At 42.5% G+C, this 26,979-nt stretch overlaps 3 protein-coding genes across 9 annotated transcripts in view; 2 read left to right on the top strand and 1 right to left on the bottom strand.

The window, feature by feature from the left end:
- EIF5B (eukaryotic translation initiation factor 5B) overlaps positions 1-1,361 on the bottom strand; it is a 37,649-nt gene extending 36,288 nt beyond the window's left edge. The window contains exon 1 of the mRNA XM_085557416.1: positions 1,151-1,361. The gene's annotated coding sequence lies outside the window, so the exon portion shown is untranslated. The remainder of the gene's footprint in view (positions 1-1,150) is intronic.
- Positions 355-11,643, top strand: TXNDC9 (thioredoxin domain containing 9). Of its 6 annotated transcripts, none has more exons than XM_085557996.1 (6): positions 355-934; positions 2,386-2,564; positions 3,357-3,573; positions 5,696-5,814; positions 7,684-7,938; positions 10,129-11,643. In XM_085557996.1, the coding sequence occupies exons 3-6, from the start codon at positions 3,385-3,387 to the stop codon at positions 10,244-10,246; spliced, it is 681 nt and encodes a 226-aa protein (XP_085414122.1). In that variant the 5' UTR covers positions 355-934; positions 2,386-2,564; positions 3,357-3,384; the 3' UTR covers positions 10,247-11,643. The 6 variants fall into 6 exon arrangements, with proteins under 6 accessions (XP_085414122.1, XP_085414112.1, XP_085414114.1 ...); XM_085557986.1 differs by having other exon boundaries at positions 389-948; XM_085557988.1 differs by lacking the exon at positions 355-934 and adding an exon at positions 1,656-1,695.
- Positions 11,644-11,781: 138 nt separating this feature from the next.
- On the top strand, positions 11,782-24,437 carry LOC110479378 (lysozyme g). 2 transcript variants are annotated; one of them, XM_085558017.1, is made up of 5 exons: positions 11,782-20,532; positions 21,352-21,441; positions 22,406-22,605; positions 22,829-22,967; positions 23,741-24,437. In XM_085558017.1, exons 1-5 carry the CDS (start codon positions 20,490-20,492, stop codon positions 23,869-23,871), a joined length of 603 nt encoding a protein of 200 aa, XP_085414143.1. In that variant the 5' UTR covers positions 11,782-20,489; the 3' UTR covers positions 23,872-24,437. The 2 variants fall into 2 exon arrangements, with proteins under 2 accessions (XP_085414143.1, XP_085414138.1); XM_085558012.1 differs by having other exon boundaries at positions 11,782-21,441.
- The last annotated feature ends 2,542 nt before the right edge of the window (positions 24,438-26,979 follow it).

Genomic DNA, 26,979 nt, shown 5'->3' with positions numbered 1-26,979 from the left:
GAGGCAAATGGGATAGCTAAACCAAAGTGGGGAAATGAAGAGGCTAAGGGGGAAGTTTTTATGGAGCAGGGCAGCAGTACAGTGACCAGAAGTCATTTCGGTACGGGACTTGCCCAGGACACCTCCCGCAGCCCTTCACGGGGCTCGGCTGGTCCGTCACCCCCAGCACCTCCCCGCCGACCCTGCAGGCCAAGTGTAACCGGTGTACCACCCACCCTGAGGTGACTGGCCTTCTCCCTAACGGAGGGGCTAGGAGGCAGCACTGAGTTCATGGCACTGACCTAACGGAGCTCCAGCAGTGGGAGGCACTTAAAGTACGGTAACTCCTTCCCCGCTACCACATTTTCTCAGTGTACAAAGCTTTCCCTCCCACTCCCCTCCAAGGAGTCTAGGGAGCAGGTGCTGCGCCCTCTCGCAGGAGCGCCCGGCTCCTGCGGGGCAGGGGGAGGTGGCCGGCGTTCGGAGAGACGGAGAAGGGAGGCAGGAAGCACCATGTATTGGGGGCGGATCGGCTCTCAGATGCGACCTCACCTTCTTGTGACCGCTTTCCTCCGGAGCAAAGCAAGATGGAGCAGAAATAACAACGCCCACAGGCAGCACAGATATCATTTAATGTATTTATTTAATAGGTTTTGAGAGCTGCACGTATTTTGTTGTCATCACCCTGCCACCGTGACTCCTTTGGTGGACAAAGCAAGGCTTACTATTCTCTACACCTTTCAACCTCAGGATCGCCACCTCCATAGCACCCTGACTTCTTACTTCCCTCTGCCTTTATACGGCTGTAGCTGCTTATCAGTCTCTCCCACCCAGGCTCCCAGGGACTGCAGATAAGGCCGAGTTTATCTTCCCACCGTACCTTCCCCGTCAGCGCATTTCGGCACCAGGGAGCGAGATTTCCAAGAAAAGAAGAAAGCAGAACTCGTGTGTCGGGGTTTGTTTTTTTGGGTGGGTCGGTGTTTTGGGGTTTTTTTTTGTTTTTTTTTTTTCCCTTGGAGTTGCTGTTTGCTTTTCTAAAGAGAACCACGCTTTAATATTCCATTACTTATATGGGCGGATCTTGCACCGCACTTATAGGAAGAAGCAAAGAGACGGCGAGCCGCAGCTGCTGCAGCACAGCCCGGTTCTCGGCTCCCGCAGCGTGACTTACCTCACGCCATCGCTCCGGGCCCGGCCCCGCCGCTCCTGACCGCCACATCCCCGCCGGGGCCGGCCTCGGCCTCACGCCCAACCCCGAGCAGGAATCCCCCAAAGAGCAGCGGCAGCCGCGGGTGCTGCCGCGGCTCCTCTGCAGCCGCCTGAGCGCGGCGGGCGAGTGAGCGGCCCCAGCAGGCCGGTGCTGGCGGAGGCGGGGCCGCCTCGGGGCGGGGCCGCGGCGCTGCAGAGCGGGGGGGCACCTCGGGCGAGCCGCGCTCCTCCCGCGGGGCGGGCGGGCTGCAAGTGCGGGGCTCCCGCCGCAGGTGCGGCCTGCGCACGCGCACGCGCACGCACGCGCGCCCGCGGGGCGCGGGCCCGCGGCCACTCAGGGCGTCCGGGGTAGTTCCGCGGGTGCGCGCGCGGCCTCCCGCAGGGGCGCGCGCCCGCTTTCCCGGCCAATCAGCGCGCCGGGGGGAGTTCCACGCGCGCGCGGTGCGCCCCGCGCCGGCTCTCGCGATAGCGGCGGAGGGGCGCGGCCGGCGCGCGAGGAAGCGGAGGGTGAGCGGCGGCGCCGGGACCGGGTCGGGGTCGGGGTGCGGCCCGGGCGGCGACACCACCACACCGAGCCCGGGGCAGGCCGGGCGGCGCGGCACCCCTGGAGAGAACATCCTCAGCCGGGTGCGTTGATTGCCTGTGGCGTTCTGTGTAGCGACACCGCGGAGGGAGGGGCGCGGCGCCTGCGCAATGCCCCCGTCGTGTGCCGCCCCGCTCGACCGGGACCCCGGCGCCCCTTCCCGGCCGAGCGACGGAACCGCATCCCCGCCGGTGGTGCCGAGGAAAAGCCTTTTGGCACGCGGGGTTCCGCGACCTGGGAGCCGGGATACCGCCGGGCCCCTCGGATTGCAGTGGGGTCTGGTCTAGCAGGGGCTGGTGCTGTTTTCCTTCCTGAGTGCTCGGAGGACGAGCCTCCCTTTGCCCCAGCTGAGCAGGGTCTCTGCGTTGCCTGGAGACCTGCCGGCCTCTGCTCTTGGTCGGCAAGGTTCATATTCCCTCTGGAAACATAAGAAAGGGTGTGGGGCAAACAGAGTTTGTAGTTATCACCTTTGGGAAGAGGGAGGCAGAGCGAGTGTGGCGGTGACACGTGTGGCAGCGGCCGGGCACTGCGCTGCGGTACTGCACGGCTGCCGCCGTCATTGCGAACTTGTCCCGTCGTTACTTAAATGTTTTTCTTTCATGTGTGTATGCAAGGTGTTCGCAGAGCCAGTGGCGCTGGCAGTTCGCCTGCTTTGAAATGCAGCCAAGAGTAACGTGGAACCCAAATTCAGCGCCTCAGATCCGTGGTCAGCAGGTTGAGAGTCTGAGTAGGGTGACTGTGCACTGTCACTGTTTCAGAACTGTCAGTCACTACACTGATCATTTCCCGCAGTGTAAGTTTACTGAGGAGAACAGTCGATTGTGTTGCCACAACTCTTCTTGCACTCTGATTAGAGTTTTGTGTCTTTTGATGTGTTTGGGCAGGGAGAACTTTACAGAAAATTATTTTGGCTGTGTTTCTTCACACAGCAATTAAGTAGTAGCTTTAAAATCCTCTTGCTGGCTGCCATAGGGTGCTGTTTGCAATAGCAATTTTCTGGAACTAATTAAAGCAGTGTATTGGCCTAGAGCATTTGCTGTTGAGCACCTTGTCTTTCTTGTAGCTGAGGAGAGTTAATTCAGATTTATATATGTTAATGTGCCTGAGCAGCTTAAAGTAATTGCATTTAAACTACTGGCACAAACTTACGTACTGAATGTTGCTTAGACTTGTTCTGAGGCATCTTATACCTCCTCCCAATAGCTTGGAGCTCTCCAACTGAATCTTCTTGTTTCAGAGTATTTGTTAAAGTAGGTACATCTGGCTCAGGATGAGTATCCTTTTGGAACTGATGAATTTTTCTTCTTAATATTAACAAGCAATTTTAAGTTCCTTTGCATCTTCAGTAGCTGCCTTTGGGGCTGAAATAATAAGACTTGATTTGTATCTTTGCCATCTGTGTTTGTCATGAAAATATTCTCCAAAGTGGGTTACAGTAAAGAAAAGAACTATCTGCTAACTACTCCTGTCTTCAAATAGCAGAGAATTTTGTTTTTCCTGTGGTGTGAACTGCAAGCAAAGAGAGACCAGAATTTTAATTAATTGTTTGTATAAATGCTAATTCCTTGTATCAATGTTTCCACAGCTCTGAAGAGACCACTTTCCAGCTGAAGATGGCTGCTGATACCCCTGTTGATATTCTTCAAAAAGTTCTGGAGAATGAAATACTTCAGTCAACCAAGGTTGTGGAAGAACATCTGGATGCTGAAATACAGAAGCTGGACCAAATGGATGAAGATGAATTGGAACGCCTTAAACAGAGGAGGCTTGAGGCCCTAAAAAAGAGCCAGCAGCAGAAACAAGTAATTTCTGTAGTGCAGACTCTTGATGTGTAGAGTGTAACAGACTTTTTGCAAACTGTATATGTGAACTAAGTGTTTTGGGGTTGTTTGGTTGGGTTTGTGGATTTTTCTCTCCTTTCTGTGCTTATTAATTTTAAAATATCCAGGAGAGTGTCTGTCCACGTGTGCATGCTTTGTGTTTTTTAACAGGAGGTGAGAAGCACCTCTGTGATTGTTACAATAAGGATAGGATAAGGAGTCTCATACAGAGATTTGAGTCTCTGTGTTCACAGAATATTGCTATCTGGAAGCATAAGTCCTGTAGGTAACCTAACCATAATGCTTTAGGCTCCTTCTGAAGTGTATTCCTTCTGAAAGCTTCTGGATTTTTACTCACAGCATGTGATACGCACCCTCTTGTTAAGGTATTTCGTAGAAGTGTGAAATGGGATTTTTCCTTGTTTGTAGGCTGCAATTATTTGTCACACTCCTTCTAAGCCAATGAAGTGGTCTCTTTGTATGACTGCTCATTTCTTCTTACAGGAAAGATATACTCCCTTGGGACCTGACACCTCATGTCAAATGAGGTCTTTATGCTCCCTCAGAGCTCTTTTTGAACAATAGTTTACACCAGAATTTTGGTGACATATGGTGTGAGACCTGAATTATAAGTAAAGAAGCTTAGGTTTCTCAGCTTACTCATTCTGAGCTAACCTAAACAAGAAATTGATTGTGGTGGGGAAGAAGTGAGTTGGCTGGAAGGAGATGCCTGGCTGTGATGGAGTCCTTAAAAGCTGATGCCAGACTTTGAAATGGGAATGCAGTGAAATGGCACGGCATGGCTGGGATGCCGGAGGATAGGCAGCACCAGCAGCTTTGGTTCTGTAAATACAGAAGTAGAGAAAGTGGCACACTATTCACTTGTCTTCAGAAGTTCAGTTTATGTTTGATTCAAGTGTTTTCCTTTTTCAGAAGTCAGAACACTTAGATGTCCTTGGATGTGAACATGTGATAGATCTCATGCCAAAACATTTTCATGTCATTTGTTCTTCAGTCACTGTTCTCACACACTTTCAAGTGCAAATGTGAAGTAGGATACTGCTCAGTAAAAGGACTGTGCTGTCACACTATTCTGGGATAAATCTGTGGAGAGGGGAATTAATGCATAATCACTGTTGAGGAATAAGTGGGTTCTTGATTTTCATCATGCTGACTTTTTCATATGCTCATACTTCCATGAATTTTTAATGTATACAGTATTCAGGAGATTCTTTGTTCTGTCCTGTTTTAGCTTACAGGATATCTTTGGTTTGTTTGGAAACCTTTTTTATGTTTCACCTTCCTAAGACAAAACTGCAAGATTACGAACAGCAATTTGTCTAAATTTTTCCCCCATTGGAAAGTTAAGGTTTTTGTAAAGTTTTGTCATACTGCACTACTTCTAATCATTTAGATTAGTCTGTACTTGTTTAAATACACTGCAATTACCTTTTAGTAATGTAGAGGCTATAGGTTTTTTCTATTAAGCATGTTTGTTGAAAATGTGGAAAATTAGTTCTTTGGAAATTGTGTTTGCACACTTAATCAGACAGTTTTTGAAGTTACCTCTAAATTTTAGCTTGTGACATTCTGTGTCAGCATCGATGTTATGACTGATGGTGCATACATGTTTCTGAGTGATTTTCTGTGAGCCTGGTTCATGTTAAGATCCCTTCAATGTATATTTGATAGGTAATCCATCATCTATTGCAGATGGGTTAGTAGGCTTTTTCTCTCACTGATTTTTTCGTAGGGTAAAAAATTTATTTAATTCATGTAATTACTTGACTAGGTTTAGATGAGTTCGAGTGTACACAAAAATTTTCAAATGCCAGGAGTTTCTGTTGTATTATTTGAACTATTCTTGTCTTACTGAGAGCCTGCATTGCAGAATTTTATGTAGCTCTGTAGAAGATTTATTTTCCAAATAAGTAAGGTGGCCTTATCTGTGTATTTTTAAAGTAAAACTAAAAGGGGGGAAGTAATTAGTTTCTCCACTACTGTATGAAATGTGTTTTCACTGCAGGCCCCCTCTTCCATTTTCTAAAACTGTAGAGTTTGCACAACAGATAGACTAACATTATTTGTTTTTATGTTTTTCAAGGAGTGGCTTTCAAAAGGACATGGAGAATATCGAGAAATCCCAAGTGAGAGAGACTTTTTCCAAGAAGTCAAAGAAAGTAAAAATGTGGTTTGCCATTTCTATAGAGATACAACATTCAGGTACAGTAAATAAGCTGTGCTGAAGAAACTTTTGTTTAAAGATGTCTACAAAAACAGATGTATTTTTTGTTCTTTCAAATCCTACTCATGATCAGGCATTTTTAGAAGTATTCACATTGCTTCATTATAATTCTCAGTCACTTTTCAAGATACTGGATTTTTTTAATGTATTTTTTCCACTACAGTTAATCTGAGAATGATTGGACAACAATTAGTATGCTGCTACATAGTTGATTAGAACATAGCTGTATAACCTCTTTGATAATATTTGAGAGACTGCTGTGTTTCATTATTGATCTAGCTTGAGGCAGCTAGGTCTGTAAATGTAGACCATACAAGAGCAGCATTTCTAAAAGATGGCTTTGGTTAGTCCAGATAGAGATAATCTGGGTGGTTCCGGCAAACAGAAAAAAAAATACCCAAAAATCTTGTCTAGGCATCTCAAGAATTTAACTTTTTACTTTGAAAGGATCAGTTGCAGCTGCTTTCCCTTTGTGCCTGTGCATTTGTGATTCTGTCACTTTTTTTAGAGTGTGAGACACCTAGATCTGAGAATATGTGGTGACTCAGAATAGGAACCCAAACTAAGATGTCCCACTTCCTTGGAAGAATTTTGGGAGCTCTGAGTTACAGGCTGTTCCTCACTGGGTCTCTCTCAATGTGTTCTGTTAAAATGCTGTTGCAAAGTAGAGTAGTTTATTGATGGAGGAGCCAGTTGTCCTGGTTTTGGTTCTTTGGGTTTTTTTTTTCCCCAAAGGTGTTACATTCTCCCTAGCTTACAGAATATAAACTGAAAGAGCCTCCATGTGAGAAATCGAAAGAGGTCTAGAGTGGATTTTGCAGTGAGGTATCCATTTCATACATTTCCTAAGTGTTTAAAGAAGTTGTGTTTGGCTAGCTTTTATTCAAGAGGGTGAAAGGCTGTCACTACAAATAAAGTAGCTTTGGACAGGTTTGGGTTCTTGTTTCTTGAATCAGCAAAGTCTGTAGGCTCAGACAGGAGAAGGAACTTCTGAGAAAGTGCTTTGTAAAGTGTGTCATGCTGACAGACAGGTTGAAGCTTGTGTGTTGGGTTTACTAACCACGTATCAAGTTGCTTTCATCTTTGCCCAGTCCAGCTTTTTGATCTGTTCAGATCTCCTCTCGAGTTTAAGAACAGTTGCATCACAGAGTTTATGCAGCTAAGACAAACTGCATAGAGAAGACAATCCAGAAAGCTGAGACTGCACGTGACAAGTCCACAAATCTCTGTGATCTGACAAGTATTTTGAGCAGTTCACATCACTGTCCCATGGCTGAGAAACAATAGTTGTATGCTTACTCCTATTCCAAGTCAACAGAGAAGCAAAATATTTTTGCTTTTAGCATTACTGTGTAAAGGAGTCTGTGCAAATCACTTTTTTTCCCACTTACTCTGAGTTACTGCATCTCAGCTGTGAAGGTAGTGACTGCAAAAATCCAGAACGTTCTAACGTGCTGAGAGAGTACTTCTCTGAAGAAATCTTCTGTAGAGAAATTTTTCCAGTTGACAGGCAGTGAAGCTAGAGCTGGAACAATAGAAGGAAATGTAATCAGTAAGTGCAGGCCTCCAGAAATGAGAGTGAGGCTTCCAGGTGTATGGAAGGTAATTAGGAAGAAATTAGAGAAAGGGATGGTATAATTATACAGTAGAGGTGCTCCAAGCTGTTCCACTATTAGTCATTAAATCCAGCTACCTCTGAAAGTTTCTCTTCAAACTAAATTCTCTATTACGGAGGTAATGTCTAAGTATTAACATGATAGAACGAGCTCTTAAACTTTCTCTCAAATGCATGTTCGTCAGCTAATTCATTCTATCAATTTATATATTTTGGGTTACTCTTTCCACAGGTGCCAAATAATGGACAAACATTTGACTGTATTGGCAAAAAAGCACATTGAGACAAAATTCTTGAAATTAAATGCTGAAAAATCTCCTTTCTTGTGCGAGAGACTGCGCATCAAAGTAATTCCCACTCTAGCACTAATAAGAGATGGAAAAACACAAGACTATGTCGTGGGCTTTACTGACCTCGGTAACACTGATGACTTCACTACAGAAACCTTAGAATGGAGATTAGGCTGCGCAGATGTAATTAATTACAGGTAATTAAGCATTTTGTGATTCTTTTATTTTCAGGTTAAGTACAAAGAAAATGAGCTTGCAGACAGGAGAATCTGAAAAGTTGTAACTTTAATATGTTGTATGCTAAAAAAGACATGTCAGAGTTAATCTAGTTACTTAATTTGTGTGTTTCATCAAGGAAAATATGATAATCTCTTTGACAAAGTATTGAGACATTGTAGTGAGTGTTGAGTTGTCCTTTTTGTAGAGTAATAAAAAAAAACAGTTCTTGTCATGAGGTGTGGATGGAGTATGAGAGTGATGCTTTGATATGGTTTCAGTGTTGTGCATCTAATGTAATCCTATAGCATCTATAGATGCTTCATGTCACAGTTGCAATACAGTGAAGTCTGAGCATTGTTCATCCAAATTCAGTGAGTCATTCTTAAACGGCGTCTAAGTCAGTATTACGTACATTATTACATACATGAATATACTTTTTTCTTCAACAAACTGTACTGAAAATAATTAGAATAAGTGTAAATAAGCTTAGTAACAGTACAATACAATCATAATAAATACCTTGTTAAACACTACAGAACAAAAGGCAGTAGAACATATCTGTCACCACAATAGCCTAACTTTACAGGAGAATAATTTACCAAAATTCTGCTTTCCTTTTCAATGTGGTTCAAATGTCATCTCTCTTTTTAGATTAATTTTGCTCTATTGTTTTGAATGCCTTTAGTGCACTTTAAATTATAAATTTCATTACCTGAATTTATTTAAATGTCTAATGAGGTAAAATTTTGGCAAGAAGTATTGTATCTTAAAGCCAAAGGAACTACTACTCAATTTGGCTTAGTAACTGTTGAACTTGGAGTGAAATGACAACAATAACAGTTAAAACAATACTAGTTAAAACAACTGGTATTTCCCAGTTCAGTAAAAAGCAAATATGCAGAGACAGCTTGGATGCATATTTTAGACAGCACCAGCCTTTTATGGTAAAATCCTTCACTGGAGTTGTATCAAGCACCACTGAATTTGCTAAACATTGATACATTGGCTTATGGCATAATTTTACTTCTACTTCACTCTACTAGTACTGTGTATTTGTTCTTAGCTCCTTGTGGAGAGTGGGAATTTTGTTTTTCATGCCTTTTGGCAGACTCTGGCTTTGCAATGCGAGCCACAGTTCCTCACTGCTCTGAAAGTAATGTCCCGCTCTCTGGAGCTCCTGAAAAGGGCATAGGCCTCCTCAGAGCTTAGAAATTGTTCTTTTCCTTCACCCTGTGGGATAGCAGATTGTAAAAGAGTGTACTTTATTTAGGGGAAAAGCTGTTTAGGTCAGATTATTTGTCCAAAATCAGGATTCAAGTGGTATGTTAATGTATGTGATTAAACTGCCATCGGTCAACTGTATATTTAGGATTAATTTCAGCAAAAGAGTATTCACATTTTGTAAAGAACTACAAATTTCTAAGCACTCCTTTGTAGCTAGTTCCAGAAGGTTATAACTGTTGTATTTGCTCACACAGTCACTGACGCTTGGATGCAAACCCTTCACAGGTCATGTGAGCAAAAGCAGGGCACACCCTTTTCTGAGCAGCCAGCGGGGATTTCCTTCCTTGCCCAATTTGCTGGAGGAGAAGCAGGTGCTCCAGTTTTATGTGAAAACCTGTGCTCCCAACAGGGAGGGCAGGCCCATTCCCATGGAGGCCGTGGTGGTGAGAGAGCCCCTGCAGGATCATGGGGGCACTCTGAGGCGCGAGTTCCACCACATTCCTGTAGAAGACTGCAGTCCTGCAGGGAAGAGATAGCAGCGATAGCACAAGGTGGCTTCCCAGTTTTGACTCCAAAGACCCTGTTAGCAACATTTTAGCTTCTTTTGTGCTGGTGGCTCCTCACCTGTTTTGAAAAGTCTCTCTGTAATTCCCTAGTTGCAGTTTAATCTGACAGGTTGTTGTCTTCAGCATGATCAGTTCACAGGAAAAGCCTTTTCAGTTTACAGCTCCACTTACAGGTGCTGTTTACTTTCACGCTCCTGTCTTAACTCCAGTTATCCAGCCCATTTTGACCAGGGTGTGCTATGCTAGCAACACCACAGTGCTGCTTAGGGTGGCTGTGGCATATAGGCATTGTGTTATCTTAGAATGTGCCATTAGACATGATGCTTACTGTCTGTATGAATATGGCTTTAATTAAGTTTTCTTACCCTTTTTCTGTAGTGGAAACTTGATGGAGCCACCCTTTCAAAGTCAAAAGAAATATGGAACAAGCTTTACGAAGCTGGACAAGAAGACCATCAGAGGAAAGATATATGATTCAGATTCTGATGATGACTAGAAGAGCCACTAAATATATTTGTAAATCATCTTTTGTTTATGCGTGGTACATTTCTAAGGATGTTTTTTATAAAGCTTACTGCTTTTCATTACATCTGCACATAATTCTCATTTTTCTATACAGTTTTATACAACCAAGTCACAGCAGGAGAAAGCTTGAGTATTTTTTTTCCTCTTTTGGAAGTCATTTGTAATTTGAAAATCTTAGTCCTTCTAACTAAATGACATGGCAAATGATGAACTTAAGCCCTTTGTCTTAAGTATAAGTTTATGAAATGTTTTGAAGTAACTTAGAAACAGCTGTAACAAGTCAGACCAAAGGTCCCTCTGGCCCAGGATCTGGTCTCAGTGGCTAAAAGGAGATGTGCAAGGAAGAATGAAAACAGGGTTACCAGATAGCAATGCTTCCCCACACTCTAAGCAATCTGTGGCTTGGGAAACACTGTATCTGAGAGCATTTGCTGCTTAAAATAATGGAAGAAGAATCTTTTTAAATCCTCATAGTATCCAGGCATCAATATCATGTGGCAAGGAGGTTACAGTTTAACTGTGCTGTGTGAGGAACTACTTCCTATTGTTTTCATTGTTTCTGACAAGGGTTTTTTTTCTGTTTTTCATTATTAAAGGAGGTAATATACACTTCTAAAAAAGATTGTTCTTTATAAGTTCATCTTCCAATTGTCTTTTTATATTTGTTATTACTTACATTATCAGTAAAGCACCACAAAATTATTAGTAAAGAAATTGTGCATTTTAACAAATAATTGCTTTTCTTATGGTGCCATATCATGCCATTGAATAAATTAACTGCATTACACTATAAGTTATAAAAACAGTCATAACTTCTGTGAATTCTGAAATAGATGGCCAAGAGAAATGCCCTTTTACCATCTACGAATGCTGCATGTCAGAGCTGATACAGCAGGCAATAGCACATAGCAACAAGCATATTGAAAACAGCCTTGTTCACAGGCTTGTGTCATTCTGTGATTGTGAACGTGTGGATTTTATAGCAGATGCTTTGTACAAGAGAGTAGAATAGAAAAAAAGTATTTGGGAGAAACCTTGATCGTTTAGATATAGTGCTGCATACTGTGTACTGTTCTTCAGTCATGGACAGAATTTTTAAGAGAGATCTTCCTTGGATACAGTGAACCATTGATGAGTTTTCTTTTCATTTTCAGAAAAAAATGTTTGCTTTGTGCTGAAGGACCATTTTGAAGTGGTAGTTTGAACTCAGTTGGTCCAAATAGCAGTGAAGTGGGTCTAGCCAGTCTTGCTGCCTTGTAGTAGAGAACACTTGTGATTGGGCCAGCCCAGCAATATTTCTCTCTAAGTTTAAAAAAATATATTTTATTTCTGTTCATGTACATTGAAATAAAATTATTTTAATTCTAATGTTGTCTACTGTATCCTTTCAAAGAAGATCTAGGTGCTGTGGAATAATTTCTCTATTAATAAAGTCCATCAGAAAGTTTGTTTGAGCCCTTTCTAGATTTTCTAACAAGTGATATACAGTTCTGTCCTAACACAGGATCACTTTGAGAACACAATCAGCTTAAGATGTACACTGCTGCCTCTTGATCTAGGGAAAGCACAAAGGAGACTTGCTTCATGTTGATCCCTTTTTTAATGCACAAAATATTTAAATGCATTAGAAAGTGCTCCTTTTTTCCCCTGCATCCAGTTGTATGAAATCCAGGAAACCAATGTTCCAACAGTATTTTTACAAGTGTGTTAGCAGGACTCATCATGAGCCCTAATTGTGTTGAATAAGCTGTGTAAATATAAAATCACCTCTAATGTAGTTGCATGCTGTGTGGAAATGCGTGGGCTTGTCAGGATTCCAGCACAGTGCGTTGTTGGAAGTTACTCAGTTCCACACGTGAATAGCCTCATTACAAACTCAGTGCAAATCCTACTTGGAGTCTGTGGTTTCATGTCATTTTAAGCTGATGATTTTTTTTTCTAGGTTAATCTTCCTTCTTCCTGGGACCTCTTCCTTCATCAGGCTTGTAACATGACCACACATAGTCTAGTGCTGATACAAGGAGTTTGCAGGAATGTGTGGCTTGGGTAGAATCAGGCTCAGGGAATGGGCTGGGTTGCAAGGGACCCTAGAGATCATCTAGTTCCAACCCTCTCTGCTGTGGACACGGGTAACAAGGGAAGTTGAGACTGTTCATACTCTAAGTTTAGATTTATTTTGAAAGTAGCAATCTCAAAGATTTGATCCTTTAAGTCTTTCATGGAAACTTTTCTGGTTTCTGCATATTCTGTCTTGAATGAACATTAAAACTGTTACCAAACAGTCCTTTTGGTTGCACCTCCAGCCTGCATATTACTTTGAGATTAACAATTCAAATCTAAACATTTTATTTTTGCTGAAATCTAGAAGATTTTTTAAGAAATGGGAAATTCATCTAGTTTGAGTAGTGAGGAACAAATTATTCTTTTGTGGTAGAGTTTAATGATTCTGCTGTGCAGGTTAAATTAATGAATTGTTTATGATCATAAGACCTGGGACAGCAAGCTGCATGTTTCACGATACAGAGAACACCAGCTCAAATAAATGTCAACTGTACAGACTTATAAAGCAGAAAGATTAACTTTGTCAACAACAATCTAGTGGCCATATGGCTGATAGATGAGATGATGATGATTTGCAAGATGCAGAAGGAACGCAGGTTTTAAGTGATTAATTGCTTACTGCAGATGGATGAGGTATGTGAGGACATGACTGACTAAGGTTCCTGAGCCTCGACCAATCACAAAATGGTACTTGGTCTGGCATGTGTCAGCCATGAAAGGTTGTTAGACAACAAAGAGATGAGAAATGTTCAGTTATAGCTTTGGAAGTGATGGGGCTTATGCCTGAACTCAGCATATAACTTTAATGGTGATTAGTGCTTAAGTCTGTGCCTGATGCTTGGTATGAAATAAAAAAAAAAAGATTAAGGCAATAATAATAACCAAACAAGATCTCAGTTGTTCAGCTCTTGATGCTGAATTATATGGACATGACTGGACATTCCTTGATCACTGACCTTGGGTTTTGTTTCTAGAAATCTACCCCAAAGTGAAATGCTGAATTGAGCTTTTGGATTTGAGAGTGTGAAGAAGTCTGGTCCAAGAAAGAGGCAGGATGAGAAACAAATTCTGGAGAGGGCATCGACTGAGTAGCTGCTCTCAGATGCCATTAGTAGGCTGGATTACCTGCAAGTGTCACAGGGGTGGAGGGAGGACAACTCAAAAGATGAATTGATGCTGTCAAGTCCTATGTTACAAGTAAACCCCTTTTTTCTATCCCCCACCTAGAAATACAAAAATGAAGGCTTTTCTATGGAAATTTCTATAGAAATTTTGGCTTTGACCAGTACAGTTTCTAAGAAAAACCCTTTGTCTTTCCCACAAGAGTAAAGCTGGTGTTCTCAACCTAGTGTGAGGGATGCTGTCACATCATTTCTCACATACACAAAAACAAACACTAGCTGATGCAGAAATAACATGGCTTTTGTACTCATTGCATATACAATAACTGCGTAACCCACTTTTTGAAAGGAAAACTGTCAGTAGTGGCTGATCTATCTCTTTAAAACAGCTGTATGTGACAGTTTGAGCATGAGAATTATGCTCTGGAGCTGAAGAAAAGCATCTAAGAATCAGAAGGTGAGGGTACTTGATGTTACAGTAGACTTCTTGAGAACTCTTCTGAGGAGTATGTTGCTCCTGAGTCACGTTTAAAAGATAAATAGAAATAAGTTCCACCACATTTGACACAAAAAAGGTCTACTCTAATCTTTTGTTCTTGGATCATGCTTGGGAGCCTTCAGCATTCAGCCAGTCCAATATGATTGTGGTGATCCAAGACATTGCAGTCTGCCAGATGCTCCTTGTTCCCTGTCCCTCTGCAGAGCACCATTCTTGTATCATACTAAAGAAGGGATCTTACGCTCATACCTTCATCAATTTAAGGTAACACATCAAACTGGCTAAAGCAGTGCATAACACCCCAGAGCATCACCCAAAAATACCTTGTTCAAATTTGGTTAATTCATATTAAGTGCATGCACACTGAGAAATACTGGGTGCTTGTTGATGGAAAGGAACTAGTTAAGAAAGCTTACTTTTACAGAGCCCATAAGATGCATATTCTAAAGCTATTTTTTGGGTTTTGATTAATTGTTACAGCCATGGCTTGAGCTGCCTAAACTAAGCCAACACTGGTCCAGTAGCCATGCAGCTGTGTCAGATCAGTGTTGAATCTGTGTTAATACAATCTGTATTTTGGAACACAGCCTGTTCAAGCATCACCCAGCAGTCATACCTGGCGGTATGACTTCAACATGTGACTCATGTAAGAAAGGTTTAAAAATTAACTTACCTTCTTTGCAAACCATGCAACCTCCAGTAACACTGGCTTTTCCCAAGATGACATTGTATGAAAATCAGGTGATTGTAATACACAGAATAACATTAATTACCTTCCTGATCTACTTCCTCCTTGATAATTACTTCTTTTGTTAGTGCACCACCCTAGAAAAAAGCCTGAAATGGTTTCCTGTTTGTTTTGCGGAATGTTAATAGACCTCAATGCTTTGTATCATTAATGTCAGGCACACAGAAATGTCCTTAATAGTTATTGTCAAAACACAGAATGGTTTGGGTTGGAAGGGACCTTAAACATCAAACCCAACAGGCAGGGACATCTTCCATGAGCCCAGGTTGCTCAAAGCCCTATACAGTGTGGCCTTCAACACTTCCAGGGATGGGGCACCCACAACTTCTCTGAGCAGCCTGTTTCAGTGTCTCACACAAAGACTTTCTTCTTTGTATCAAGTCCAAACCTACCCTCTGTCCTTTTGAAGCCATTCCCCTTTGTGATAGCACTACATGCCCTTGTACAAAGTGCCTCCACAACTCTCTTGTTTGGCCCCTCTAGGCAGTGGAATGTGCTATAAGGTCTCCCCAGAGTATTTCCTTTTCCTAGCTGAACAATCCAAATTCTAGCTTGTCTTCACAGGAGAGGTGCTCCAGCCCTCTGATCATCTTGATGACCCTCCTCTGGACTTTCTCCAGCAGTTGCACCTCCTTTATACTTTGGGAGCCCAGATCTTATGCAACTGTAGTGGAGGGGCAGAATCCCCTCCCTCAGCCTGCTGGCCACAGCTGACTTTGCTGCAGCCCAGACACAGCTGCCTTGCTGGTGTGTGAGTGCATATGGCTGGGTCATGTTGAACTTCTTATCAACCAATGCCCCCAAGTCCTTCTCAGGGCTGCTCTCAATCCATTCATCCCCCTGCCTATATCTGTGCTTGGGATTGCCCCGACCCATGTGCAGGACCCTAACTTGGCTCAAACTTCTAATTACTTGCTTTAGGTGACAGATCTGTGTTTAAGATGGGATGTGAACATGCTCTCACAGAATCCAATCCAGTGACCTTTTTGCTAGGACACCTTTCCTACAGTAAAATTAAAAACTTAATTTTAGAGAACAAAAGGAAAATACTTGTTTCCCTCCCTCATAAACACTTCTGGCCTTAGATACTTTATGTGAAGGCCAAAGAGTTGCAGAGTGGGGTGTTACTTCAATGCTCATCTGGATTCTTCAGAAAGGCAAGGTAAAGGAAAAGATTGGGACCCTCAGCACTTCTTTGCTTCTGAAGAGAGTGAAAACTGACAGCTTCATGTGTTACAAATTAGAAGACTTTTGAAGATGTGTAGATGTGGTGCTTAGGGCCATGGTTTAGTGGTGGAATTGGCAGTGCTGTGTTAATGGCTGGACTCGATGATGTTAGAAGTGTTTTCCAGCCTAAATGATTCTATGATTACTTCCAGGTATACTAGATGTTAGAAAGAAAAAACTATGGAAATTTAATTATTAAATTGGGTGTGTCCCTTTGGGTGTATTTGTCTGAGATGATGCTACAGATGCATCTTGAGCTGGTCAGTTAGTGGCAGGTATCCAACCTACGTCAGCAGTGATGGGCAGCTTCCCTATAAAGCAGTTACAAAGTCTGAGACTATCTGGTGTTACCTGTAATTACATCCAAGACAAAAGGAACAACCTGGGAAATTCACCTACCTGTTGATGTTATGAACAAGTTGAAATTCACAATGGAGACAATAATTAATGTGGGTATCATTCCAAGTAATTTAGATGGTATTCTCACCACCCAGTGACATGTGATGCTAAAACCTGCAACCTAAAGGAGAATAACATGTGCAGCATGTAGTCCTCTTCAAAATTATGCTCCATTTTGATCACTTCTCCATCAAGCAGAATGTAAAAACTTCCCTTGGCATGAAGGGAAAAATATAAAGTGAAAATCTGTGAGTAGGAAAGAACTGTTGGTACTGAACCTTGTTGTGCTTTACATCTCAGGAGTGATCCCTTCTAGTTTATGTAAGACAAGTGGAAAATGCTATTGTGTCAGGTAACATTTTTTGTCCACTCTGCTCTCCCTTTGCCTGAATGTAACCAACAGCGTCATTGACAGACCACAGAGAAAGCGTGTTTGTGGTCACTGACTGCAGCTTAATGCCAGGATGCCCATGAATACTAGGAACCTTTCCTGCTTCTTAAATTTAAGAAGATGCAGATACTATTGGTAAATGAACTCCTCCTCTTTCTTGACTTCCTTCCCCTCCCTCCCAGTCACACACTGTGCTGACCAAACCCAGCACAAGGAGAATAGGTATTGACACTACTCCTGATGAAAATTTCCAAATTAAATCTACCATAAAAATGAAAAAATATGTTGTACTAGTGACAGATGCAGCCCACTCTCATTAAGTGGCTCATCTACACTCAATGCTCTCTGTTTACACAGCCCCACAAAGATCTTTTAGCAGATGGTATTTTCTAACATGGTGCAGCTCTTATTAGGTGGTGGTGCCTTGGACAAATGCACTAGCTGAGAGCCCTGCTCCATTAAGTGTATATGAGCATAAAGGGTGCTTGCTTTTGGCTTTTACTCTAAAAGGCAGTTGGAAAAATTTTTGTGGATAAAGATGTTTGAGCTAGAAAAAGTCCATAGCACTGCTGAAAAAGTATCCTCTTATTTGGGCTTACAGTGGATTTTGTAAGAATACAAGGAATCTGTCCCAGGGACCTAAGAGCTTATAGCAGCACAGATAAAAACTTGCATTTAAAACATAACATCCACTACTCAGTGAGTATATAAGGAGCAATGCAATGCAGAATAGGCATTAAGAATTCATGGGACTACTGTGAAATGTAGAAAAATGTGATTACATGGCAAAAAATGAAAGTGAAAAATATGTAGCAAAGACGAACAGTATTTAAATTCAAAACTTTATCTTAAGGACCATAAGCAAGTGGACAACATATTAGGAAATAAATCTTATCTAAGATTATAGGCTACTTCTCAAAGAAAGTCCCAAATCATCAGCATGAACACAGGCTCAGTGACAGAGGAACTTTAGTTTTTTGTCACTAACATGATGCTGTTTTTATAAAGGATACCCAGATGTTAATACTAAATTGTTATAATTTATTTAAGAGAATACATCTCTTTCTAATGCAAAATTATTGTCTCATTCTGTAGAGGATAAATGTATGTATCTACTGGGTTTGCTGCCATCAAGCTGTGCCCTGTGAGCTTTTCCAGATAATTTCTTCTTGTTGTCCTTCCCTTCAGCATATAATCAATAGCTATAGCCTTTGAAAGGACTAAAGCACACTGTACATGTGATTTTTCTATTTTCTAAGTGTTAGACCATGACAACACCACAAAGATGTGCACCTTACATTATGTCAAATGTCACCTTCTGCTGTTCAAAATGTTAGACCCCCGTAAAATCCCAGTAAAAAGTTAGAATCTCAATAAAAGGATTACGTGATAGTCTAGTCTGAGATACCACAGAAGATATCAGGTTTGTGCACAAAGAATTATTGCCTAGCTTTGTTGTAATCTTTGGGAAGGTTTCAGTAGGAGTTCTATATTTAAGACTCACCTTAACCCTTATACTAAACCTCCTGTAACAATGTCTTTTTTTGAACATATTCATTAGTATCTGGCCAAAACAGCATTTCCTACCTGCCACATCAGTCCCAAAAGAGCAATGGGAATAGATGGATTCGTGATGCATTAAATAATAAAGAGAAAGCCACCAGAAGAAAACCTTGGCCTTCCTAACCTCCATGCATGCTAGGCAGAGTCTAGGGAAGAGAAAAATGTGGCAAAGGGAACAGGATTGAAGGGCCTCTCAGACTGTCTTTCCTTTTCCAAGTGACTCAGATGTTTTAGGTATGTGAAAAGTGTCTTGGCTGCAAAGTGGAAGTCTTTCAGAGCCCCTCTGTGTGTCCCCACTAACTTCAGTTGCTGAGAGACCAGTTTCTTCCTCCAAATTTTTGCTGCAAGCTCCTGCCTCCCCACATCTTAAACTCAGACCCTGCCTCTTCTCTCAAAATCGTCAAGTGCCCATCCTGAATTGGGTTTATTGTAAACAATGAAGCACTGGGATGATTTTCCTTAATAGTCCTTGTTAAAATTCATATGGTATGTAATTAAAGTATGATACTTAATTAAGTATGATCTTAATTAAAAGCTTTCCTATCTGAAACCATTGAAGAAACAAGACAAAAACAATCCTTCCAGAAATATGTCCAGATGCAAAGCAAGGAGAGGACTACACAGGGATCTGTTTTTGCGTAGCCTCTGCCACTGATTCACTTCAATAATTTCTTCAAGTCATTTTCTGTGCATCAATGTGCTTATTGATGGAGAAAAACCAGTGTTTATTTCCTTTCACAGAGCTGTCCCAAGTCTGACTAACCACCCTTTGTGCAAGTCTTTGGATGAAAGAAATCATTGGAGTTTTAAGCTCATAATATATATTACTTAGTGTAATATAAAACAGTCATCACACTAGGTAGGAATTAACATTCCAAAGCCCATAGGGTGGATACCTTTTCCCATGCATATATATATAAAGTCATCAAGTGACCTGCCTCAGAGGAAGGACAACTGAATACAGGTGAGTCTGAATTCACTCACAGAATTTTTATTAAGAACCAGAAGCCTTGATTTGTTTTGATTTAGAATTTTGCCAATATTGTGATTGCTACAGTGTTTCTATATAAGGCCTGTGAGGTTTTTGTGATGGGAGTGGAATGAAAAAAAATTCCTGCATGTGGAAACAGCTATATCCTATAGCTTTCAATAAGGATCAGATGGATTTGCCATTGAATTCATTCAGGTGTTGGGTCAAGCTGTATTGAGCTGGTCTTATGAATACTTAGCCTTAGTGTTAGAGCTCAGACAGAGCTACCAAGTGTACTCTGATCTGGCTGTGGGCATTGCTGGCCTGAATAAGCTCAGTCGGGACAAGGGAGTTTTTCCAATGATACTGGTGGATTATTTGTGTTTCTGCATACCTATAATCTGGTTTGCAGTAGAAATGCAGGCTAGAGAAATGGCTACATGTTATTAAAACTGATAATGTGTGTTCAAGTGTTAACAAGATTAGTGTTAATTGCCTACAAAACTCATGGTGTATTTTGTGTTTGAAATCTTCTTGGGGGAAAAAATTTATAAGCCATAAAGCTGCTCAGTTTAAATGTGTTCATCAGCAAGGCAAATATAGTCAAGTTTTTCATTTGATAGCTATCATCTGGTGATATTTTGGAATTTTTTAAATAGGCACAACACACACATTTATTAGTAAAGTGGTTATTTGCCAGCATCACACAGATAAGTATTATTTCACCAAATAAATATTGAATTTGCCTTGCATGCTCTTAGCAGAGTATTAAGGGTCACAGTTCTTGATTTTTGAAAACAAGTTTTTCCAAAAGCCAAGGAAAAATCCTTTTTGAACAGAGAGGCAGGGGTTGTGTGCACTTTCTAGCACATTAGACTTCAAACACCTATTCAAATTAAAGCAAAGCTAGTGGACCTGCTCATCGTAAAGACACATGATGGGCCTTCAGGAGGGGGAGTGTGAGCAAGCAATGACAACTGACAGGGACTAAAAAGGTCCCTGCTGGTCCAGGCTGCCAGCAGGGACCTCCCTGATCCCAGCCTCCCTAGGGGGAGAAAGTTCCTCTGTTGCCCAACCCCTGTTCAGCTAATGCCATCCCTGTCTGGCACTCAGGGTGGAAGCTTTTGGCATGCCAACTTTGCTAGAGTGCTGTTGAAAATCAGCAGTAATTTCTTCATGTTTTGCAAACCACTGTGTTTCCAGGTCTCCCAGGACAGCTGAGGAGAGCCATCACCATGATCCCTGCACTGCTGTTGCTGGGTCTTTCAGCCCTTGTTGGTAAGACAGGTTTGGGTTGCTGTCAGAAGCACACTGGGAATTGTTTGCAGGACCCTGGAGAAGAAGTGTGCAGCAGGCCTGAGGTTCCCTTCCTGCATGGCTCTCTGAGATGCTGTGTGGCTGAAGGTCCTCAGCTGCTGTGTGAGGCTGCTTGCTGCCCACGTGTGTCTTTTAAACCATCTCATCTGGAGGACAGGACTGAAACCAAAGGAGTCACAGCCATGTCTCCTCTTGGTGTTCCTAGCTAAGCTTATTCAATCTCCCTGCCTTCTCAGAAACGTTCTCACAAAAGTGGCAATCTATTTGATGGAGGCTATTTGTTCCTTGGTTACTGGGGAAACAGGGTAATTTTCCCAGACTGAGGCAAGCATTCTCCTGAATTAATTCCTCACCAAGTTATCGAGGGACACAGCAGGCAATCCCAGCCAGGGTGCTCAGTGACCTCCAGCCATCATCTGAGTGGTTTCAAACACTGGAGGGCGTTGAATGGGAACTGCCCTCTGAAATAAATGCAGAGGCTCTGGTTCTCCTCTCTCACACCAGCCTTTAGGCCTAACAGGGCAGGTGCATATTAATCTAAACAGTCATTAGATCCATTTGCTTCAATATTCAATTAGAAAAGAACCAATTTTTGTTCTCTACCTTTCTTTGATAACACTACTGATGGAGACCAGTGGCAACTGCACAAGCAGGGCCAACACAAGAGGATGTGGATTGCAGGCCTGGACTCTCTCATGCTTGATTTGTATGCACTTGAAGGATTTGAACAATACTGCTCTGAGATATTATGTGCTCAAACAGCTCCGTTTAATATTTCAGCTCCATCCATGAGCTACAGTTGCTATGGTGATATAAGTGCTCTTCAAGCCCCCACGATCTCCTGTACACCTGTAAGAGCCTCTGATTGTGGTATGTATCATTCATTGCTTGATGTGTCAACTTGTTTGTACCTGATAGAGAGATGCCTTACCTCCCGTCATTGCCAAATTAAATGTGGTGCAGCTATTCAATAAGCCAAAAGGGAGAAAGTGACACTTCCTCTCCCAAAATAGCAGGTGAAGCCTCCAGACGTGATGGGAAGTGGAAGGACAGACTTCCTGTCCCATAGTCAGGATCTTTGGCCTCAAAGCAAAAGGAAATAGCACCATCACTTTTCAGTCAAAACAGCCTCTTTGTCAGCCAGGACTTCAGCATCAGCCGCCTCACAAAGTCCCAGGGCTTGTCTGCTCCAGGGTAAGATACACAGAGCCAGGTCCTGAGTGCTGGCATGTTGGCTGAGCTGGCCAGTGCTGCACATTTCTCTCTTTCTTTCCTGGTGTTACTGCCTGGTGTGACCACACAACTGACTATGTCACATTCATACCACTGATATCTCCAGGGATTTTGCCATGTTCCTCAGATGTAGGCTCTTCCAGGGCAGACGCCTGACTGTGGATGTTCAAGCATAGATCTGAACCTGCTTGCTTATTTCCAAACTGTTTCAAATTTGCTTTAAAAAAGCCCCCACTCTCTAGAAATGGAACATAGCTGCTACTGAATTGTGGACAATCTGTAGTAACACACCCCTCAATTTTTTCAAATCCATTTTGAAACTTTGCTTTTCTGACTTCAGAGGTGCAGCAGAAGAAGTGGACCATGCATTCCACCTCCTAAGAAGCCTCCCTGTTCCCCTGGTCATCCTTGGGCAGTGGAACAGCAGCTTCCTGGCCATAGTCAGAGCCAATAGAGCTGTTCTTGTTCCTCAAACCCCACTTCCCAACTTGATGAAGATGTGATTTCTTAAAAACTTGAGTTACTCCTTTGACACACCTGCTCAAGGGCGAAGCAAGGGTTTTGTACAGGGGTGTGTGTAAGTCTGCCTTTTCCTATGCAGCAGGATATGCCATGATACGGAGGACTGCTGAGGCAGACCTCATACGCCTGAGGAGATACGAGATCCCAATTAAGAGAGTAGCCAGAAACCTCTGCTTGGACCCAGCACTCATCGGAGCCATCATGTCCCAGGAGAGCCGTGTTGGCCTGCTCCTGGACAACGGCTGGGACCAGGGACGCCAGAAGTACGGCCTGATGCAGGTACTCCGGGGTGATAGGCGTGAGCAACAGCACAGAAATCCAGTGCATTCCCCAAGGTTTATCTTAGCAAATGACTGTGCTGTGTTTGAAAGAGCACTTTATTGCAAAGGCTGTGCTTAGGTGTTATCCTGAATAAGGTCACTTCAATGAGTGGAAGCCTGGGAGTGCAATGAAGAGGGAGTGGCATTCAGAGGGAAACCCATTTTCTTGCTTGTTTTCCTAGATCAGCAGGCAGCAACTGCAACCTTATGTGGCGTGGGATAGTGAAGAACACATAAATCAATGCTCAAATATCCTGGTTCTTTCCATTAATGAAGTACGGGCAAGACATCCCACCTGGACCTGGGACCGGCAGCTGAGAGGTATGGAATGGGCTTTGTACTAGGGAGGGACATACTGACTGATGGGACTGCTGTGTGCTTGTTGGTGTCACTTTTAAAGGAAAAAGAGCATCAGCCTGGCAGATTTTACAGCATCTCTTACAAACAAAACAAACAAACAAAAAACCCAAAACCCACCAAAACTAAACAAAAAAAAAAAACCACAAAACAAAACTGAACTAAACAAAATAACTCCACAAAAAATCCCAAACAAACAAAAGAAATCCCCAAAGTCCCGAAATAACAACCAGAACCAGAGCTTTCTAGTTTAACAGAAGCAGTACCAGACCAGCAGATTGGCAATTAGAAATGGCTGTTAGGACAAAAGTCACTGGAGAATGCAGAATCTGAGGCATCACAACACAACAGAATTATTGTGGCAACCTGTTGTGTCCAGGAAGATTGCAATCCAGATTTCCTTGTATCCATGCTATTGGTGCGCTGGTTTGTTCACCCTATGCTGTTTCTTACTCTCCCTTCCTTGCTCTGTTACTGCCCTTCTTTTGCTCTGACTACACCCTTTCTGGTAACAGTGTTCCATTTCCACCTGCATTTGGAGAGAGTCATGGGCTCCTTCACTAAAGCAATAAAGATTTTACAAAACCAGTCACTTTTCAACAATAATGCACAATTGTCACTTCGTCAAGCAGTTCCTGTTTGGTGAGATGCATGGCATTTTTTGCTACAAACGTTTTCTCTTAAATTTCTATCTCTTACTTACAAGCCCATAACAATGCTTTCTTAACTTTTTCCAGGGGGAATCTGCACCTACCATGCAAGAATGGGCAACCTCCAGGTCTACGAGGAGGACCCATGCAGCAGCGACTACAACTATGTCAACAGCGTGATTAGGCGAGCCCAGTACTTTAAGAGAAACGGGTTCTAGGTCTTAAACCCACCCCTCCATGGAGCCTCCCTTCTGCAGACTGGCCCAGCAGTGATTGTAGTACCCAGAGCAGTTCCTCAGGTCTCCTGGCAGGACCGATGCTGGTGGCATTGCCAATGTCACCTTGCTCGCTCCAGCAAATCCCAGCCCCCTGCTCGCTGATGGGCAAGCTCAGCACAGCCTTCCAGGAGACGCCCAGGGATGAGATTCCGCAAGCTCGAGACCTTTGAGAGGCAGATGGGGACAGACCAGCAATGTTTAATTTTGAGTGAGGAAGGTGACTCTTCCTGTTCAAAGCTGCACCTTGGGGCTGTTTGTGCATCTCCCAGACATGGACACAAACAGCTCTCCCTGGGCACCAGCTGTGCTCTTCCCATCTGCATCCACCTTCTTTCCTCTCCATGGCCAATGCAGGCAATGAATACCCTGTTTTCTTCCCTTAGTGCTGCTGGCTAAGGAGCAATGAAGAGACTTCTCAGTGAGCCCTTGGTCTCTGCAGTAGCTGAGTGTTCCTGTAGCCAGCCTTGAGGGGGACAATTCTAAACATGCTTTGGTTGGTCTCCTGAGTCCACAGCCATGATGCAACTGGGGACCTCATCATGGCATCTATATGTAAAATACTGCAAGTCCCACAGCAGGCAAAACACCTTTCCATCAGAGAGCAGCTCTTTGGAGCAGGAGTCAACCCCATATGTACCCATGCTGGGAGCCGTATCACAACAATAGTTTTGGTAAAAAACCCCACAACCTTTCCTGCTTTAGCTTTGGCACATTTATGCTGAGTTTCCTCCAAATTTAAAAGCATTTCAGCATCCGTCTCTCTGCCAGGAATCCCAGTTTCTAATACAAGTGAATGAGCTCTGGTCTGTTTGAAAGTGGATGGCTCTCTCGATGCCAATTTATTAATTAGAGAACAATAACAAGAATAAGATAGAAATAAAAATAAATTTTAAATCCCAATGTTTATTTTTTTCAGTTTCATGGGGCTCAGTGGGTAGCAATCTACAGCTTGAATACTCTTGGAAGGGGTCTAAAACTCAGTTTGAGAAGAGAGAGAGAAATATGATGCTGCAGGCTGGATAGGTCAGAAGACCTGGGCCTGAGCCTGGCTGCTGACCCAAGCTTGTGAACATGCTAATAGAAATGTTCACATTTAGCCTTTCAAATAACCATTTTGGAGGTGTCAGGGCACTTTTCTTCCAGCTTCCACCATTGCTGATGCAGAAGTGATGCTCCTAGCAGTCCTTGCCTGGCAGTAAGGGGCAGTGCTGTGCAAGTGCCTGAGCTGCCAGGCAGGGTCAACACAGGCAGCATGAGAGCTGGGTTGGAGACAGCTTTTGCCAGCAGAGCAATTTTAATACTGTGCCCCTTGTCTTGCCAGTCACTCATCTGCTTACCATCATGGCAAGGACTCTGCATGGTTAACATACATTACAAGCAAACTAATTTTATCATCTCTGGAGACCAGAGGGAACACTAGGTTGTCTCAAATGTCACTGATTTTTTAAGACTACCATAAACAGTTCAGTGTTGAGCAACCACAGATATTGATATTAGTATTTAATGAATTTTGCATTATATTGATATAATTTTACTAAAATAATAACTTTGCAATACAAACCTATGAAATGTATCACATGGTTGTCTATATTACTTATGTAAAATTCATAGGATGAAGCCTTTGGTGCATTATGTTATGTAACCCTATGTTACATAAACCTCTTATATAAAGCCTATGAATTAATTTTTGGTAGATCAGCATAAACTTCACATGGGGCAGGGAATCTCATTGCTGCCTATATGTACAAAGCTGGGAGCTGAGTACCAAGGGTGAACAAGAGTGGAGCTTTCTTTGGTTGCCTTCATGTCCTCCTCAGTTACTGCCAGCAAGCTCCTTGTCACCACTACTGGTGCTGCCAACCCTGCAGATCTCTGAGCTCCTCAGGAGTCCAATTTGAAGTCATGAGGCTGCTGCTTCACGTTGTGGTAGCAACATTCAAGGGCCTGCAGACCTGCCTGCTGAGTTGTGGAGCAACACCACAAAGGATTATTCATATTTTAAAGTCTATTTAAAATTCCAAGTTATGGAAATTCCATATTTTGTTCCAAATTTTATTTTAGAGTATCAGCACTTTGCAGCAAATACAGAAAATCTCTACAGAAAATGAGTTGAAGCTTGATAAATTGGTAGGAAGGAAGAGTATTTCCAAATAAATAAGGAAATTTTAACAGTAGCATACTGCCTTAAAATTTGAGCAAAAGATTTCCTGACAAATAATGAGTTCAGATTGTTGTTCCTCTCTGATCTTTTTCTGGTCACCTCTGTCCATGTTACTGGAAGTTCCTTTACTGCCTGATGTAGACAGAGCAGCTGCAGTTGCACTCTTGGTCACCCTTTTGACCATGGCCTATTGAAAAAAAAAACAAAAACAACAGACATCTTGCAAAGCAAATGATCTAATATTAACTAACATATAAGAAAAAGCAAAACCACAGACAAGGAAAGATAAAAACCAAATCAGAGGAGAAAGAAAGGTCCAAGGAATCAAAGACCAAGGCACCTGCCTGAAATGTTGAGGAAGGTTGGCTAGAGTAAAGGATTGAATGGTTTCTTCAAGAGATCCTATGGGACAAGAAAGCAGCAAGAAATTTCAGGAGGGTGCTGGCAGCCTGGCTTGGCAGGGAAAAACCATCTCAGATCAATTAAAATCTTTATCTAACTGGGTAAGTGGTCAAGAGAGAAGTCATGGTTGTGTCAGTAATGCTTTCAGCAGAAAAATGAAGTGCCCTTGTATGTGAAGGGCTTTAAAATAAGTGGAAAAAGCACTGGTTAGCAGAAGCTTATAAACTGCTGGCCAAACTGGTGAAATTTTCAAGTGGATATACACAAGTCTGTCCTACAGCAGCTTCTCTGAAATTTGTGGTCAGAAAATGAATGGAGGATGTGAGCTATCAAACCGTGGGCTACATTGAAAGGGAACATGAGCATTTCCGTGGTGATTAGAAACTGTGAAAACCTGTTAGGAACCAAAGCATAGGAATCAATTAAACACAGATGCAAACATTCAATAAGGTCAAGCAGCAGTGTAGCAGGTGGGCAACCATCCC

The sequence above is a fragment of the Lonchura striata genome, chromosome 1, assembly GCF_050655825.1.
Source record: "Lonchura striata isolate lonStrDom1 chromosome 1, ASM5065582v1, whole genome shotgun sequence".
Taxonomy (NCBI): domain Eukaryota; kingdom Metazoa; phylum Chordata; class Aves; order Passeriformes; family Estrildidae; genus Lonchura; species Lonchura striata.
Note: the sequence above shows the minus strand (reverse complement) of the source record. Positions and strands in the feature narration are given on the sequence as shown.